The 13891-nt window shown below is 43.6% G+C and overlaps 2 protein-coding genes across 2 annotated transcripts in view; one reads left to right on the top strand and one right to left on the bottom strand.

Annotated features, from left to right (window-relative positions):
- LOC306924690 (E3 ubiquitin-protein ligase TRIM21-like) overlaps positions 1 to 13891 on the top strand; it is a 162269-nt gene that overhangs the window by 56130 nt on the left and 92248 nt on the right. The gene's annotated exons all lie outside the window — the stretch shown is intronic.
- Positions 1 to 13891, bottom strand: part of LOC306925489 (carboxypeptidase Q-like) — a 33837-nt gene that overhangs the window by 7360 nt on the left and 12586 nt on the right. The window contains exons 7-10 of the mRNA XM_079504332.1: positions 3162 to 3273; positions 1751 to 1842; positions 1281 to 1376; positions 86 to 191 (exon numbers count right to left, since the gene is read on the bottom strand). Coding sequence (XP_079360458.1) covers positions 86 to 191; positions 1281 to 1376; positions 1751 to 1842; positions 3162 to 3273 — 406 coding nt within the window. The remainder of the gene's footprint in view (positions 1 to 85; positions 192 to 1280; positions 1377 to 1750; positions 1843 to 3161; positions 3274 to 13891) is intronic.

Genomic DNA, 13891 nt, shown 5'->3' with positions numbered 1-13891 from the left:
ATGCAGACAGACAGACAGACAGACAGACGGACAGACAGACAGACACACACGTATTTTGAACAGACAGACATACAGACAGACGTACCTGGGACCCCGGCCTCCATCCAGGGTGATATATCTGTCCCCTCAGCCTGGGTCTCCAGTTTGGTGGTGTTAATGGGAGCCAGCAGTTGAACGACCTGCTCCATCACCTGGTGGGTTGAGACACAATATGGCAATAGACCTTTATTTAAGGACAGAACCCACTGACTCCAGTGGTTTATTTAACACAATCAGGCCTGACGTCGAAATTTAAAAAAAAAAGTTTTCTAAATCATGACAATTTTCGGAAAGATTTGAGGCACATTTTAACGATTTTTCAAAAATAGCAGACCTACAAGTTCATAGCGCGCCACTCGGTGGCGCGCTATGAACTTGTAGATCTGCTATTTTTCAATAGCTAAATTATAACAATGTTTAAAACACCAAAACGGGTTCCTGCCCCAAAATGGGTTAATGGTTAATGTGGTTAAACGCTAACGTGACATGGATGCGTTCCAGGTCTCAATGGATTAACACAATTTTGTGTATACACGTCTTTTCTAATCAAAACTAATGAAATCATTCTGCACGGTACTACTTGCTGTTTCGCGCATGCGCGCTGGGTGCAGTACGTCGTCATTGGTCCGACAAATGACAACCCACCTCATCTCCTAACCTAACCATAACCGCCCTGTCTGAATTACATGCGGTCCCCATGCGCGCTACCGTTCACTTCCTTGTCTACGGCTCAGAAAGAATGGCTCGTATCTCCTAATCTATAGGGAACTCTCCATGGTTTTCACCAGATGGGCAATGTTCCGTCTTCATTTCTGACTTCAGCATGCCTCTCGTTTGGAAGAGTAACGCGTCTAGAGAGACTTTAGCGTGACCAGCGCGAGGTAAGAATGGAACATTATGCCTACCGGTTTTGGTGGGGAACGGAAGGGGGCTTTCAGAGTAAAATCAGCCATATCTGTGTTTTCTAATTTATGGAATTTCTTTGACTTTTCTTTGATTTTTGGATGTTTTTTGGAATGTTGTTTGAAAATGTTAATGTTAATTATAACAAGTAAAAACAAAATGTGGGAAACAAAAAATTAAAATGTGTCCTAGAACCACAAATGGGTCCCCGAGTCCCACTGTTTGGGAACCAGTGTCCTAGAGACCCACAGTCCCACTGTTTGGGAACCAGTGTCCTAGAGACCCACAGTCCCACTGTTTGGGAACTAAAACCATCACACACTATCTAACATTATTACCTTCCATGCCACGTCGCTGCCGCTGAACTGTAAAGCCACCGGTGTGAACGTCCCCAAGTCAGACTCCATCACAAGGTCATAGTTGGACAGATTCACCTGGGAGAGAGATGGGGCGGGGGAGAGAGGGGAGGGGGGCAGCGAGATCAAAGCCGTTACTGACCAAAAGAAATATAGATATATTATTTGACAACCTCGAGCTTCCCTGACCCATTCTGGGCGGGAACCCCTTTTGGTGTTTTAACTAAGCATTATGTTATACTTTAGCTATTGAAAAATAGCAGACCTACAAGCTCATAGCGCGCCACTCGGTGGCGCGCTATGAGCTTGTAGGTCTGCTATTTTTGAAAAATCGTGAAAATGCGGCACAAATCTTTGAATATATATTCTTTCAGATTTTTTTTTATTTTTTATTTCGACGTCAGGTCTAAATGGGCTTACATGCAGGTGAGCAACAGTAAAGTGAACCACACCTTGTGGGTGTTGTAGTACTGCTGTGCTCCGACACCACCCTGCTCCTCTCCTGTCCACAGCACTGCTCTGAGGGTCCGCCTGGGGCGCAGACCTGGACACGCACGCACACATGCACACCCACACACACACACACACACACACACATTACTACAGTATACTTGTGAGGACATTAACCCATTTTGACCTGAGATCAGATTCTAAAAATGTCTTCTACATCCTGACAGTTTTCTGAAAAAGCTATGTTTCTATGTCAGTCGTTCTTCGATTTTTCGAAGGCACTCGGTGCCGCACTATGAGCTTGTAGATCTGCTATTTTTCAATGGCTAAAGCATAACATAATGCTTACACCAAAAGGGGTTCCCGCCCAGAATGGGTTAACATTTTAGGACGTCAATCTTATGAACGTCACTTTTGAGGGGCGGCCGCTATAGCCCCTCCAACGTCTGGCTTTCGGAAATTACATCACATAGCAGCCAAGTCTATGGACCTTCTTAATGTCTGTTTAGAGCACTAAACGTGACGTCATGTGGCGGCCAAGTCTATGGACTTTTAATGTTTGTTTTTAGAGTACGATGTTTGTTTAAAGGAGTGAGGCGCCCCTCACTTCACACCAGTGTGATCTTTATGAAGATAACTGCCACTTATAATCCTAAAACTAAAGCTGAAAATAGCAGATGTGTGTCTTGTTGCTTTCCCATTGTAAGCTACAAGCTTACTCTGGCAAATGGGTGAATATAGGAACCCAGGTCAAGGACCATGTACTAATCACACAGCCATTGTGTGAATATATAGTAACTCAACAACCAGGAAATTGCATCATCAACAGCATGTGGAATTTCTTGATATGCGTGCAGCAAAAAAAAGCATTATTGTCGTGGCCCCCTGCTGACGTTGTGTCCTTAGGAAGCGCACAAACGCAAATTATCATTTGGTATTAGTGTTTACTGTCTGATTGGACAGTATATGGTGACATACCCAACTCATAGAACAATATTCCTATAAAGATAGGCAACCACACTCGCAATTCCGCAGGATTGCATCTAGGTTTGTTATCCGGCTTTTATTAAGTAATGGTATAATTCCATTGTATTGCGTTTTAAATGGATTGTGAAATACGAATGTTTGTTGAATTGTTTGGAGCATCCTGAGTAAACGGTGTCCAGTTTTTCGATTTGCTACTTTCTCACAACATAACCTGTAGTACCTCTGCTTCCCGCTAGGGGGACACACACGCTCCCATTGGAGAACCACTGGCATGGAGCCTGTTGGGAGTGTTGTCAGTAAGTGTGTGTTATAAAAGCAACAGCTCACTCCAGGCCATGCGTCAAAACGCCAAACCCCGCCGTGTTCACGATGACCCCGTCTGTCGCTGAGTTATTGCAAAAAGCAAAACGTGTCCCTCTCCATTACCCAGGTCCTTGATGATTGACAGGGCCTCCCAGGAGATCATGGCCCCGCCCCCATCGTCCATGGCGCCCTGGCCCACGTCCCAGCTGTCCAAATGGCCGCTCAGTAACACCACCTGACGCACACGCGCGCACGCACACACACACACACACACACACACACACACACACACACACACACACACACACACACACACACACACACACACACACACACACACACACACACACACACACACACACACACACACACACACACACACACACACACACACACACATTTTAATCATTTATTTATGTCCACATAAGAGATACAATACAAGGACACAAATATTTACAAGGTGCTGTACAGAGTGCAATCAGCAAATCCCGGACAAATCCCCACACACCCTTCAGGGGTACAAGTAACAGGACAAATCCCCACACACCCTTCAGGGGTACAAGTAACAGGACAAATCCCCACACACCCTTCAGGGGTACAAGTAACAGGACAAATCCCCACACACCCTTCAGGGGTACAAGTAACAGGACAAATCCCCACACACCCTTCAGGGGTACAAGTAACAGGACAAATCCCCACACACCCTTCAGGGGTACAAGTAACAGGACAAATCCCCACACACCCTTCAGGGGTACAAGTAACAGGACAAATCCCCACACACCCTTCAGGGGTACAAGTAACAGGACAAATCCCCACACACCCTTCAGGGGTACAAGTAACAGGACAAATCCCCACACACCCTTCAGGGGTACAAGTAACAGGACAAATCCCCACACACCCTTCAGGGGTACAAGTAACAGGACAAATACCCACACACCCTTCAGGGGTACAAGTAACAGGACAAATACCCACACACCCTTCAGGGGTACAAGTAACAGGACAAATACCCACACACCCTTCAGGGGTACAAGTAACAGCGTCTTCGCCATACAGTATTTGGCGGCTACCGATAGTGGACGAGATTGCACAGAACTTCACGAGCCGTTTGGCTGCTTTTTTTGGAGAGAGATGCTCTCTATACTGTAGCAGTATCGGGGTTACCTGTAACCTGGGCAGGAAGTGAGAGTGGATCCATGTCATCAGTCTGGCCAAAGTCACGCTGGGGTTTTGGTGCTTAAATATTTTCATGTCAAGGACCCCTCCAAAATGATATTATATGTGTATTTGGTCACGGACCGCCATCTCAAAATATGTTGTCAACATTTACATTTTTGTATTAAAAACAATATGCACACGTGTCACGACTATTGTATGACTATTTGTCATACAAAGTAAACTATTTGTCGTACACATACTGTATATATACCTGGCGTTTCTGATCTGATGATGTTCATTTGAGACAGAACCCACTGACTGAAATAGCCAAAACACATAGAATAACTACATACAGTACGTCATGTTTCAGCCCATTTTGACCTGAGATCAGATTCTAAAAAATGTCTTCTACATCCCGACAGTTTTCTGAAAAAGCTATGTTTCTATGTCAGTCGTTCTTCGATTTTTCAAAAATAGCAGACCTACAAGCTCGTAGCGCGCCACTCGGTGGCGTGCTACGAGCTTGTAGATCTGCTATTTTTCAATAGCTAAAGCATAACATAATGCCAAACACCAAAAGGGGTTCCCACCCAAAATGTTGGGTTTTTTGCACATTCAAAATCTATTGGGAGTAAATATAATATTCCCAGGGTCCAATATACACTATAAGATAAACAATATGATTTTGAGAACATGTTATTGATGAAGTGTTGCGGTGCATCTAGCACCACAAGATGCCACCCTACGGTTACGAAAGGGATAAATATGGAAATAATACATCATGTTAAAATCCTGACTGATGAGCAGGCAGTTCCACTTCTCCTTTCAGAAGAAGATATTATTCCCCAACGATAACATGGAAGGAAGGCATTTCAGAAGGAACCACATCTATTACTAGAAAGACTATAAGGTCTTCTTAGGAAGACATTATAGTTCTTTGTTCCTTAAAGCAGCTTCCTCAATTTGATTTGATCATCAGTGATTTTATCTTCCCTTCGGTTGCCTATGGCTCATCTTTCTCGCGCCGTCTTGAACTACTAGCAGTGAAACGATTATTAATAAAATAATCAACTACTGTGGGGAAATTAATCAAATGAAATGTTAGTAATCGAATAAGAAAATTAGCGATTTCATGTAAAAAGGTATGACGCGCTTCCAAAATGGGAATGTCTTTGTTCCATAAAGTTGCTAAAAAGGTTTTGGACTGTGGGGTGAACACAATACATCACTTTCAAGACGGGTTTGCGTTCAGATAAGTCATGATGTGCATGTACCATCATTTTGTATTTTATTACTTTTTACTGTCTTTTTATGGTCTAAAATTATTAAGGTTTTAAGTGGTTAATTGAATGATAACAAACTTGTTTTAAACAAATGTATTAGTTATGGAAACATTAAATGTGACCGCTTCTGACCGAGGTTAAGTTAAGACTGTCTCTGTATCAAAAAGAGACAGAGTCACAAATAGTTGCAACCCTCACGTTTTCTTTTGATGATATTATAATGTGTAGACTATAGAGCAGACATGGACAGCTATGAGTGTGTGATGGGATGTTTCTGAAGACGCGGTCTTAACCAATAACCACCTAGATAACCCTAGATCAGAGGTTCCCAAACCAAACAGATGATTAGCTTAATGTGCAACAGTATATGAATGAATGAATTAGGGAAATGTTTTAGTCCAAATTGGCAAATATTACGCAAGAAAGAGGCAAACATTGTGAAAATAGCTGATTTGTGAGGCATTGTGAGCTTGTAGTTCGGCTATTTTAACAATATCTCTGTGTGGAACAGAGTCAAACTAAATGCAATGACTGTCACCAGTTTCAAATATGATTATTTTGGGGGGGGTTGCCAGTTTCAAATATGATTATTTTGGGGGGTTCCCAGTTCAAATATGATTCTTTTGGGGGGTTCCCAGTTCAAATATGATTCTTTTGGGGGGTTCCCAGTTCAAATATGATTCTTTTATCCTGAACGGAATTATTAGGAAACACATGTGACCTCTGTCATCTCTCAGTGCCGTCAGGGAAACGTTGACAGTAGCGATATGGCGTGACATCGTCATGAACCGACGTTTCATCTGAACTTTGTGACTTCTTTGTTCCAGCACTGATTCAGTTTCCTCATTGTGAAGTTCTGCTTCTGGAAGATGAGGTCTTAGCTTACACAACAAGGGGAAACTATCCAACCTCAAATAGCAACCAAATACGAGGGCTGTCACCATCATGACATTTCAGCTGACTATTAGTTGTGATGATGAGGATTTAACTTAACGATTTTGGAATTCAACATACCATATAATTTTTTACAAAATGCATTTATGTTTGCCTTTTAGGCTCTGTGAACACAGGGCAGTTATGACATAAATAACTGAAATATGGCACGTACCACCAATAATCAAAGCTAGCCCATTTTAAATCTTTCAACAATAGCAAATCTACAAGCTCACAACACAGGAAGATACCACACGTTGTGAGCTTGTTCCAGTGCATGGGCGGATTTAATGGGAGGGAAAAAAATTAAAAATAAATTGTGCATTTATATAGCGCCTTTATCCAAGGCGCTTTACATTCACCCATTCACCCACCCATTCATACACCGATGGTGGCGGAAGCCATGCAAGGCACCAACCAGCACATCGGGAGCATTAGGGGTTCCGTGTCTTGCTCAAGGACACTTCGACACTAACTCTGGGGGAGCCCGGGATCGAACTGGCAACCTTGCGGTTACCATCCAGCCACTCTACCCCTGAGCCACCGCCGCCGAAGGGGGGGCACAGACCACAGCCCATTCAGTTGACTGGGTTGCGACCCCGGGTTGAGAACCCCTGCTTTAAGAGACCGTCACTATGGTTACGAATCTGCCGTAAAGCAGTCGTCTCTGGGTGACTATAACGTGAGTTGTTGTGACTCTTATGCACATGCTGCTGTGTTGTCATCCTGCCGAAGCTTTTCACTAAACTTTACTATTTTGATTGTAATCACCGTGTGGACATTCGAGACATATTACAAAGATGCCCCCGCCAGCCCGCCCCTCTGCAATGAAGTACTTATTTGCGCAGTTTTGTAACTTTGCTTCAGAAATCGGCTCGGACGGGACAAAGACACAACAAACAGAATCTATCACAGTCAACACGTGTGTGTGCGTGTGTGTGTGTGCGTGTGCGTGTGCATGTGTGTGTGCACTGCTGTCCTAAATAACTCATTTTTAGGGGTTAGGGCATTGTAAAAAAACGGCAAAAAAATCTAATAAAACAATTCGCCACTCCTGGGGTCAAGTTCAAACTACGCCCATGGTTCTAGTGGAACTTTTAACTTGTTCGAACTGAATCAGCCAAACACTACTAACAAAACAAAAGAAAGGCATTTTGGTACATTAAACATTACATTTCTCATGTCTGTCCTTCTCTCTACCCTTCGCCATTGTTTATTTTGTCGGACACTGAAAGATTTATGTATTGCATGTATGTGTTTTGGCAACTTCAGTCGACTGCGAGATTCTCTTTTGCAGCCAACACCCTCGCATTGGAATTAAATTACAAGCCAGCACAAGCCAGTAAAACCCAGTTTAATCCAGCGTAGAACCATCATGTCCAAGCCAGTTTAACCCAGTGAAGGTCCCAGGTTCGATTCCAGGCACACAGCAATGTGCCTGGAATGTGCAGTGTGTGCAGAATGTGCAGTGTTTCCCAATGTTTGGGAAACACTGCTTTAGTGTTGGCCAGTGATGGAAAAAGTACTTAAGTAAAATTGTGAGCTTGTAGATCGGCTATTTTCAAATGGCTGAAATGTGTGTAAGGCTGAATGTATGTTTTTTTAATAATAATCAAAACCTACAAAGTAACTTGTAACTAAAGTTTTCAAATAGGTACAGAATATTGGACATATTCAAATACCCCACAATTGTACTTAACTCCATTATAGAGGGTATGCGCGTGACATCATCATCAAACCCGGAAGTTATGCAGGAATGCCTAGTTGCCTACTGAGTGGCAAAAAAATACTTTTCTGGCCTTGACAGCCCATACATCCAAACAGAAAAGTTCTGATTGCATTAACCGACGTCACTTTGCCACTCAATTTCCCATTCACTTTATGTATGTGCATACCCTCTATTGCCCGCTAGGTGGCAGCATAAGCACACCTGACCTGTGCCACCTCGTCCGCTCTCACTCTACGACCCTCATTTCATTTCCGGGGTTATTCAGTGAGGTGGGGGCTGTTGTTGTGAGGACATTGATCGTTAGCCATAAGGCTCATACCCCTTAACTCTCGTTACAAACGGTTACATGTGCGCAGCGATGCGATACAAACTCACAAATGATTTACGATCGTCGGGATGCGCGGCAGCTCACCATAGACAGCACTCGAAGCTTTAGAGATACAGCGCTTTGAAAATCCTGTTATAATGGAGGCTCAACGGAGCTGGATTTAAAAAAATCCCATGTACATAGTTAGCACCTATAGGGCTCCATTTCCGTCACCGCTAAACCCCTTATCCCTAAACTTCTTTGCCTTTTTTTTTTTTACTATTTTGAAAAACATTTTTGAATAGTTCAACTAGCCAATCTACATTGACCACGTTGTGAGCTTGTAGACTGGCCATTTGAACTATTCAAAAATGTTTTGCAAAATAGTAAAAAAAAAAAAAAAAAGAAAAAGGCAAAGAAGTTTGGGTTTAGCGGTGACGAGAATGGAGCCCTTTATAGTACCTTAGCCTAGGGCTACGATTATAATCGTAGACGGCAGAGGAGAAGTTAAGTGCAGCGCTTGAGTAAATCAACTCCGTTGCTTTAGGCCACCGGTGGTTGTTGGCACAGGCTCAGTCATTTCCCACACCCACGCTTTGTTTCCGTGCAGGATGTCCAGGGATATGAACCATTAAGTTTTCCCCCCCCATCACCAAGTTTGGCAAAACTCAGCCGTGCGAGGCTATAGGTCAGCAGTGGGACCCCCCCTCTCCCTCTCCCCCTCCCCCTCCCGCGACCGGCCGGCCGCATGACTCACGGTCATGTTAACACTCCTGAACAGAAACAAGGCTCATCCCACTACAAACAAAACAAAAAAACACAACACCCACGCTGGAGAGTCAACGGAACATGTACACGCCCACCTATAGCGTGACTCACACATCATCATCACACCGACTGTTGAAATCTAATGAGTCTTAATCAGCAGGCTTTGCGCTCAGCTGCGCAGTCAGCCGTGTATGGGCTGCATGTTGAGGTCATGTTTGTTGGATGGATGTGCATCAGGAGGCCGATGACGAAGAAGCCAACATGCGCGTCCATCATCGACATGATCTTAAAATACTTTGTTTTAGTTTTTTTTCCTAGTGTGGGAAAAAATAAAGCAGTATATCATCCGAAGGCTTTTGAAGTTTCATCTCGTGGTTTAAATTCCTCCATTAAAGTGCTTCACTGTAACGACAGTGATAGATTATATTTAGCATTCCTGAAATAACAGGATGAACTCAAGATTCTGAAATCATCCTAAACCCCAAAAGTATATCCCTCGTTTCTCTCATAGTCCTTATATTATAATAATTATCAGTAACATTATTATTACTAGGGGTTATTGTTATTATTACAAGGCCTAGAGAAACCGGGAAGTCGACTGGTTTGGGTTATAGCCAATCGGGGAAGCCGATGCATACATTAACCGATTCTGTACGGGAACCGCTTTTGGTGTTTTAAGCATTATGTTATACTTTAGCTGTTGAAAAATAGCAGATCTACAAGCTCGTAGCGCGGCACGGAGTGCCGCGCTACGAGCTTGTAGATCTGCTATTTTTGAAAAATCGCGAAAATGTGTTGCAAATCTTTGAATATATATTCTTTCAGAGAGAGCGTTTCTGGGGGGGGGGTCCCGGGAACTACATAGTTTCAGATGGGGGTCGGCAGCCAATTACAGTAGATATATTTTTGGGGGTTTGAGACCGCGTTGGTCGGGCGCTTGCCTTTCCGAGTTACGCCCCGGACAGAGTGACAGACAGACGAATTAGAGAATTATTAAAGGGGGAAGCCCGCTGGCCTAGCGGTCCAGGCACATGCCACATAAAGGCTCTGGCCTGACAGTCGCGTGTTCGAGTCCCGTTCATGATGACCTTTGCTGCATGTCTCTCCCTCCCTCTTTCCTGTCTATATTCACTTGTGACTATCAATAAAAGGCAGAAACGGCAAAAACTAAACTTACAAAAAATGATTAAAGAAATATGAAATCGGTCCCATCTTGTAGTTTGTAACCATGTATTTTTCTTTATTTCTTTTAGAAGAAATCCATAGTAAGTTTCCAAAATGAATACACGAATACGGTTCTTTTTTTTCTAAATGTACATTCTGATAGCATGAATGAATGTTAATGATAAAGTGTAGTTGGGATGTAGAAATAGACCATTTTTTTTTTGGTTGACGAAAAGTAATATTTAGTGTTCCGATGTCCTCATTTCCAACTGAACCCACACACGCACGCACGCACGCACGCACGCACGCACGCACGCACGCACGCACGCACGCACGCACGCACTCGCACACACTTTTCTCTCAGCTTGCCTACCATCTGTCTCTCCTACACGTCTCCCTCTCAGCTGTCCTACTGTCTGTCTCTCCTACACTGTCTCCCTCTCAGCTGTCCTACTGTCTGTCTCTCCTACACTGTCTCCCTCTCAGCTGTCCTACTGTCTGTCTCTCCTACACTGTCTCCCTCTCAGCTGTGCTACTGTCTGTCTCTCCTATACACCGTCTCCCTCTGAGCTGTCCTACTGTCTGTCTCTCCTACACTGTCTGTCTCTCAGCTGTGCTACTGTCTGACTCTCCTACACTGTCTCCCTCTCAGCTGTCCTACTGTCTGTCTCTCCTACACTGTCTCCCTCTCAGCTGTCCTACTGTCTGTCTCTCCTATACACTGTCTCCCTTTCAGCTGTCCTACTGTCTGTCTCTCCTATACACTGTCTCCCTCTCAGCTGTCCTACTGTCTGTCTCTCCTACACTGTTTCCCTCACAGCTGTCCTACTGTCTGTCTCTCCTATACACTGTCTCCCTCTCAGCTGTCCTACTGTCTGTCTCTCCTACACTGTTTCCCTCACAGCTGTCCTACTGTCTGTCTCTCCTACACACTGTCTCCCTCTCAGCTGTCCTACTGTCTGTCTGTCCTACACTGTTGGTCTCAACTGTTGACTATTGTGGCCCCTGTAAGGCTACACAATGTAACCTTTTACTCAACAAACAAAATGTTATATTGACCAATCTGTTATGGTAGAATATGTTAATACAATATAAATAACTCAACTGCCGTGGTTTGGTTTCCCTGCATGCTCTTTTATTGTGAAATGTAGATCCTATGGTCAGTCTGGTTTCACCGCAGGCTTCAGGCACTGACAGGCAGTGATCAAAAGGCAATATATCTCCCCTCCGCAAACAGGTCAAGCTCTATTAGCTCAGTGGTAAAGATCACGCTATAGACAGTGGTGTCCAAAGTCCAGCTTACAATGTTGTGCTGGCCCACAAATCATTGAAATCAATGTGCTTAATTAAGGTCCTCAAAGTCACGCATCTCATTCTTTAAACTGAGCAGATTGGGCTTATTCCGTTCCATAGAATAGATAATGGCCAAAATATCTTGAAAAAAGGGTTGCATACAAGTTACATAGTGCAGCTTTAATCAGTTATTTAATTAAGGCCTAACTTGATGACTTTAGACCTACTTGATCAAATAAAATAAAACAAGACAGACGCGTAAACGCGGGAAGCGAACAAAGCTGTTGTGGCAGTCTGACACACACACACACACACACACACACACACACACACACACACACACACACACACACACACACACACACACACACACACACACACACACACACACACACACACACACACACACACACACACACACACACACACACACACACACACACACACACACACACACACACACACACACACACACACACACACACACACACACACACACACACACAATTGCCCTCTGGTGGCGGGCGGGTGGTGTTACAGTGTGACACACACAGACAGACAGACACACAGACAGTTTTGGTCAGCTTCTATAGTTAGTGCTAACGCAAATACCAGTGACTTGACTTGAGACTTCTTTTCAAGAGAGACTTACTTGTACTTAACCTAGTGAAACGGACCTGAGTTCAGTTGCTTTTACGGTACACAAAATCTCTTCACCAAAGACAGCCGGTCTAAATAGCCACGTTGCGTTGTGAGCTTGTAGATCGGTTATTATTTTGGCTAATGTTCCCCTTTAGAATATGGATGCTGGCCAGGTCCAAGTGCTTCATTAACCCAATCTGGGCGGGAACCCCTTTTGGTGTTTTAACTATGCCACCGAGTGGCGCGCTACGAGCTTGTAGGTCTGCTATTTTTGAAAAATCGAAGAACGACTGACATAGAAACATAGCTTTTTCAGAAAACTGTCAGGATGTAGAAGACATTTTTAGAATCTGATCTCAGGTCAAAATGGGTTAAATGAAGCATTTCCACGCAGAGGGCTGCGCCTGCACGGCCATATACTTGGTGGTTCTCTGGAAAGATGACGTCACACATGCTGAAGGTAGAGCAGACAGACTAAACAGCTGTAGGAATGTGTGCAGTCAGCAGGGCAGTGCCAGCGGCTCCCCCAACGACACGCGGCAGCAGGGCAAAGAGGCTCAGCACTTGGATTGTGTTACATCTCAGTCAGACGAGTTACACACAGTACAATGTGCTGCCTTCGGCAGAGGTGGAAAGTAACTAAGTATACCTTTACTTACAGTAAGCACTGTACTTAAGTACAATTTTGAGGTGTTATTACTAGTGATGCACCGATGTATCGGCCACAAAATCGGTATCGGCAAATACATTTTACATTAACCGATGGCAGTATAGCCGATGTTTATCTGTTGTTGATAAGCATACATTTGGCATTGGCTATGTTGGTGTGTTGGTTATCTGCAGCCGACCAAGCTGTAGATTCTATGTTGGTGTGTTGGTTATCTGCAGCCAACCAAGCTGTAGATTCTATGTTGGTGTGTTGGTTACCTGCAGCCTACCAAGCTGTAGATTCTATGTTGGTGTGTTGGTTATCTGCAGCCGACCAAGCTGTAGATTCTATGTTGGTATGTTGGTTATCTGCAGCCTAGTACCAAGCTGTAGATTCTATGTTGGTATATTGGTTATCTGCAGCCTACCAAGCTGTAGATTCTATGTTGGTATGTTGGTTATCTGCAGCCTACCAAGCTGTAGATTCTATGTTGGTATGTTGGTTATCTGCAGCCTACCAAGCTGTAGATTCTATGTTGGTATGTTGGTTATCTGCAGCCTACCAAGCTGTAGATTCTATGTTGGTATGTTGGTTATCTGCAGCCGACCAAGCTGTAGATTGAGATTCTGAACATGTATTTATTGTATTAAATATGTACAGTATTTGTTTCTCTGGCACAAAAGGGGGAAATAAAAACAACAAAAATCGGCTAAATTGTTATTTTATCGGCCAAGAATTTCCATATCGGTGCATTCCTAATTATCATTACCTCTACTTTACTTGAGTATTTCCAATTTCCAATACTTTTACTTGTAGAGTATTTCTACATTGCGGTATTGATGCTTTTACTTATATTAAAAAAACGTGAGTACTTTTTCCCAACACTTCTAAATGCTCAGCAAGGCAAGAGTTACACGCAGTAAAACATGT

Source organism: Electrona antarctica (genome assembly GCF_951216825.1).
Source record: "Electrona antarctica genome assembly, chromosome: 6".
Classification (NCBI taxonomy): domain Eukaryota; kingdom Metazoa; phylum Chordata; class Actinopteri; order Myctophiformes; family Myctophidae; genus Electrona; species Electrona antarctica.
Note: the sequence above shows the minus strand (reverse complement) of the source record. Positions and strands in the feature narration are given on the sequence as shown.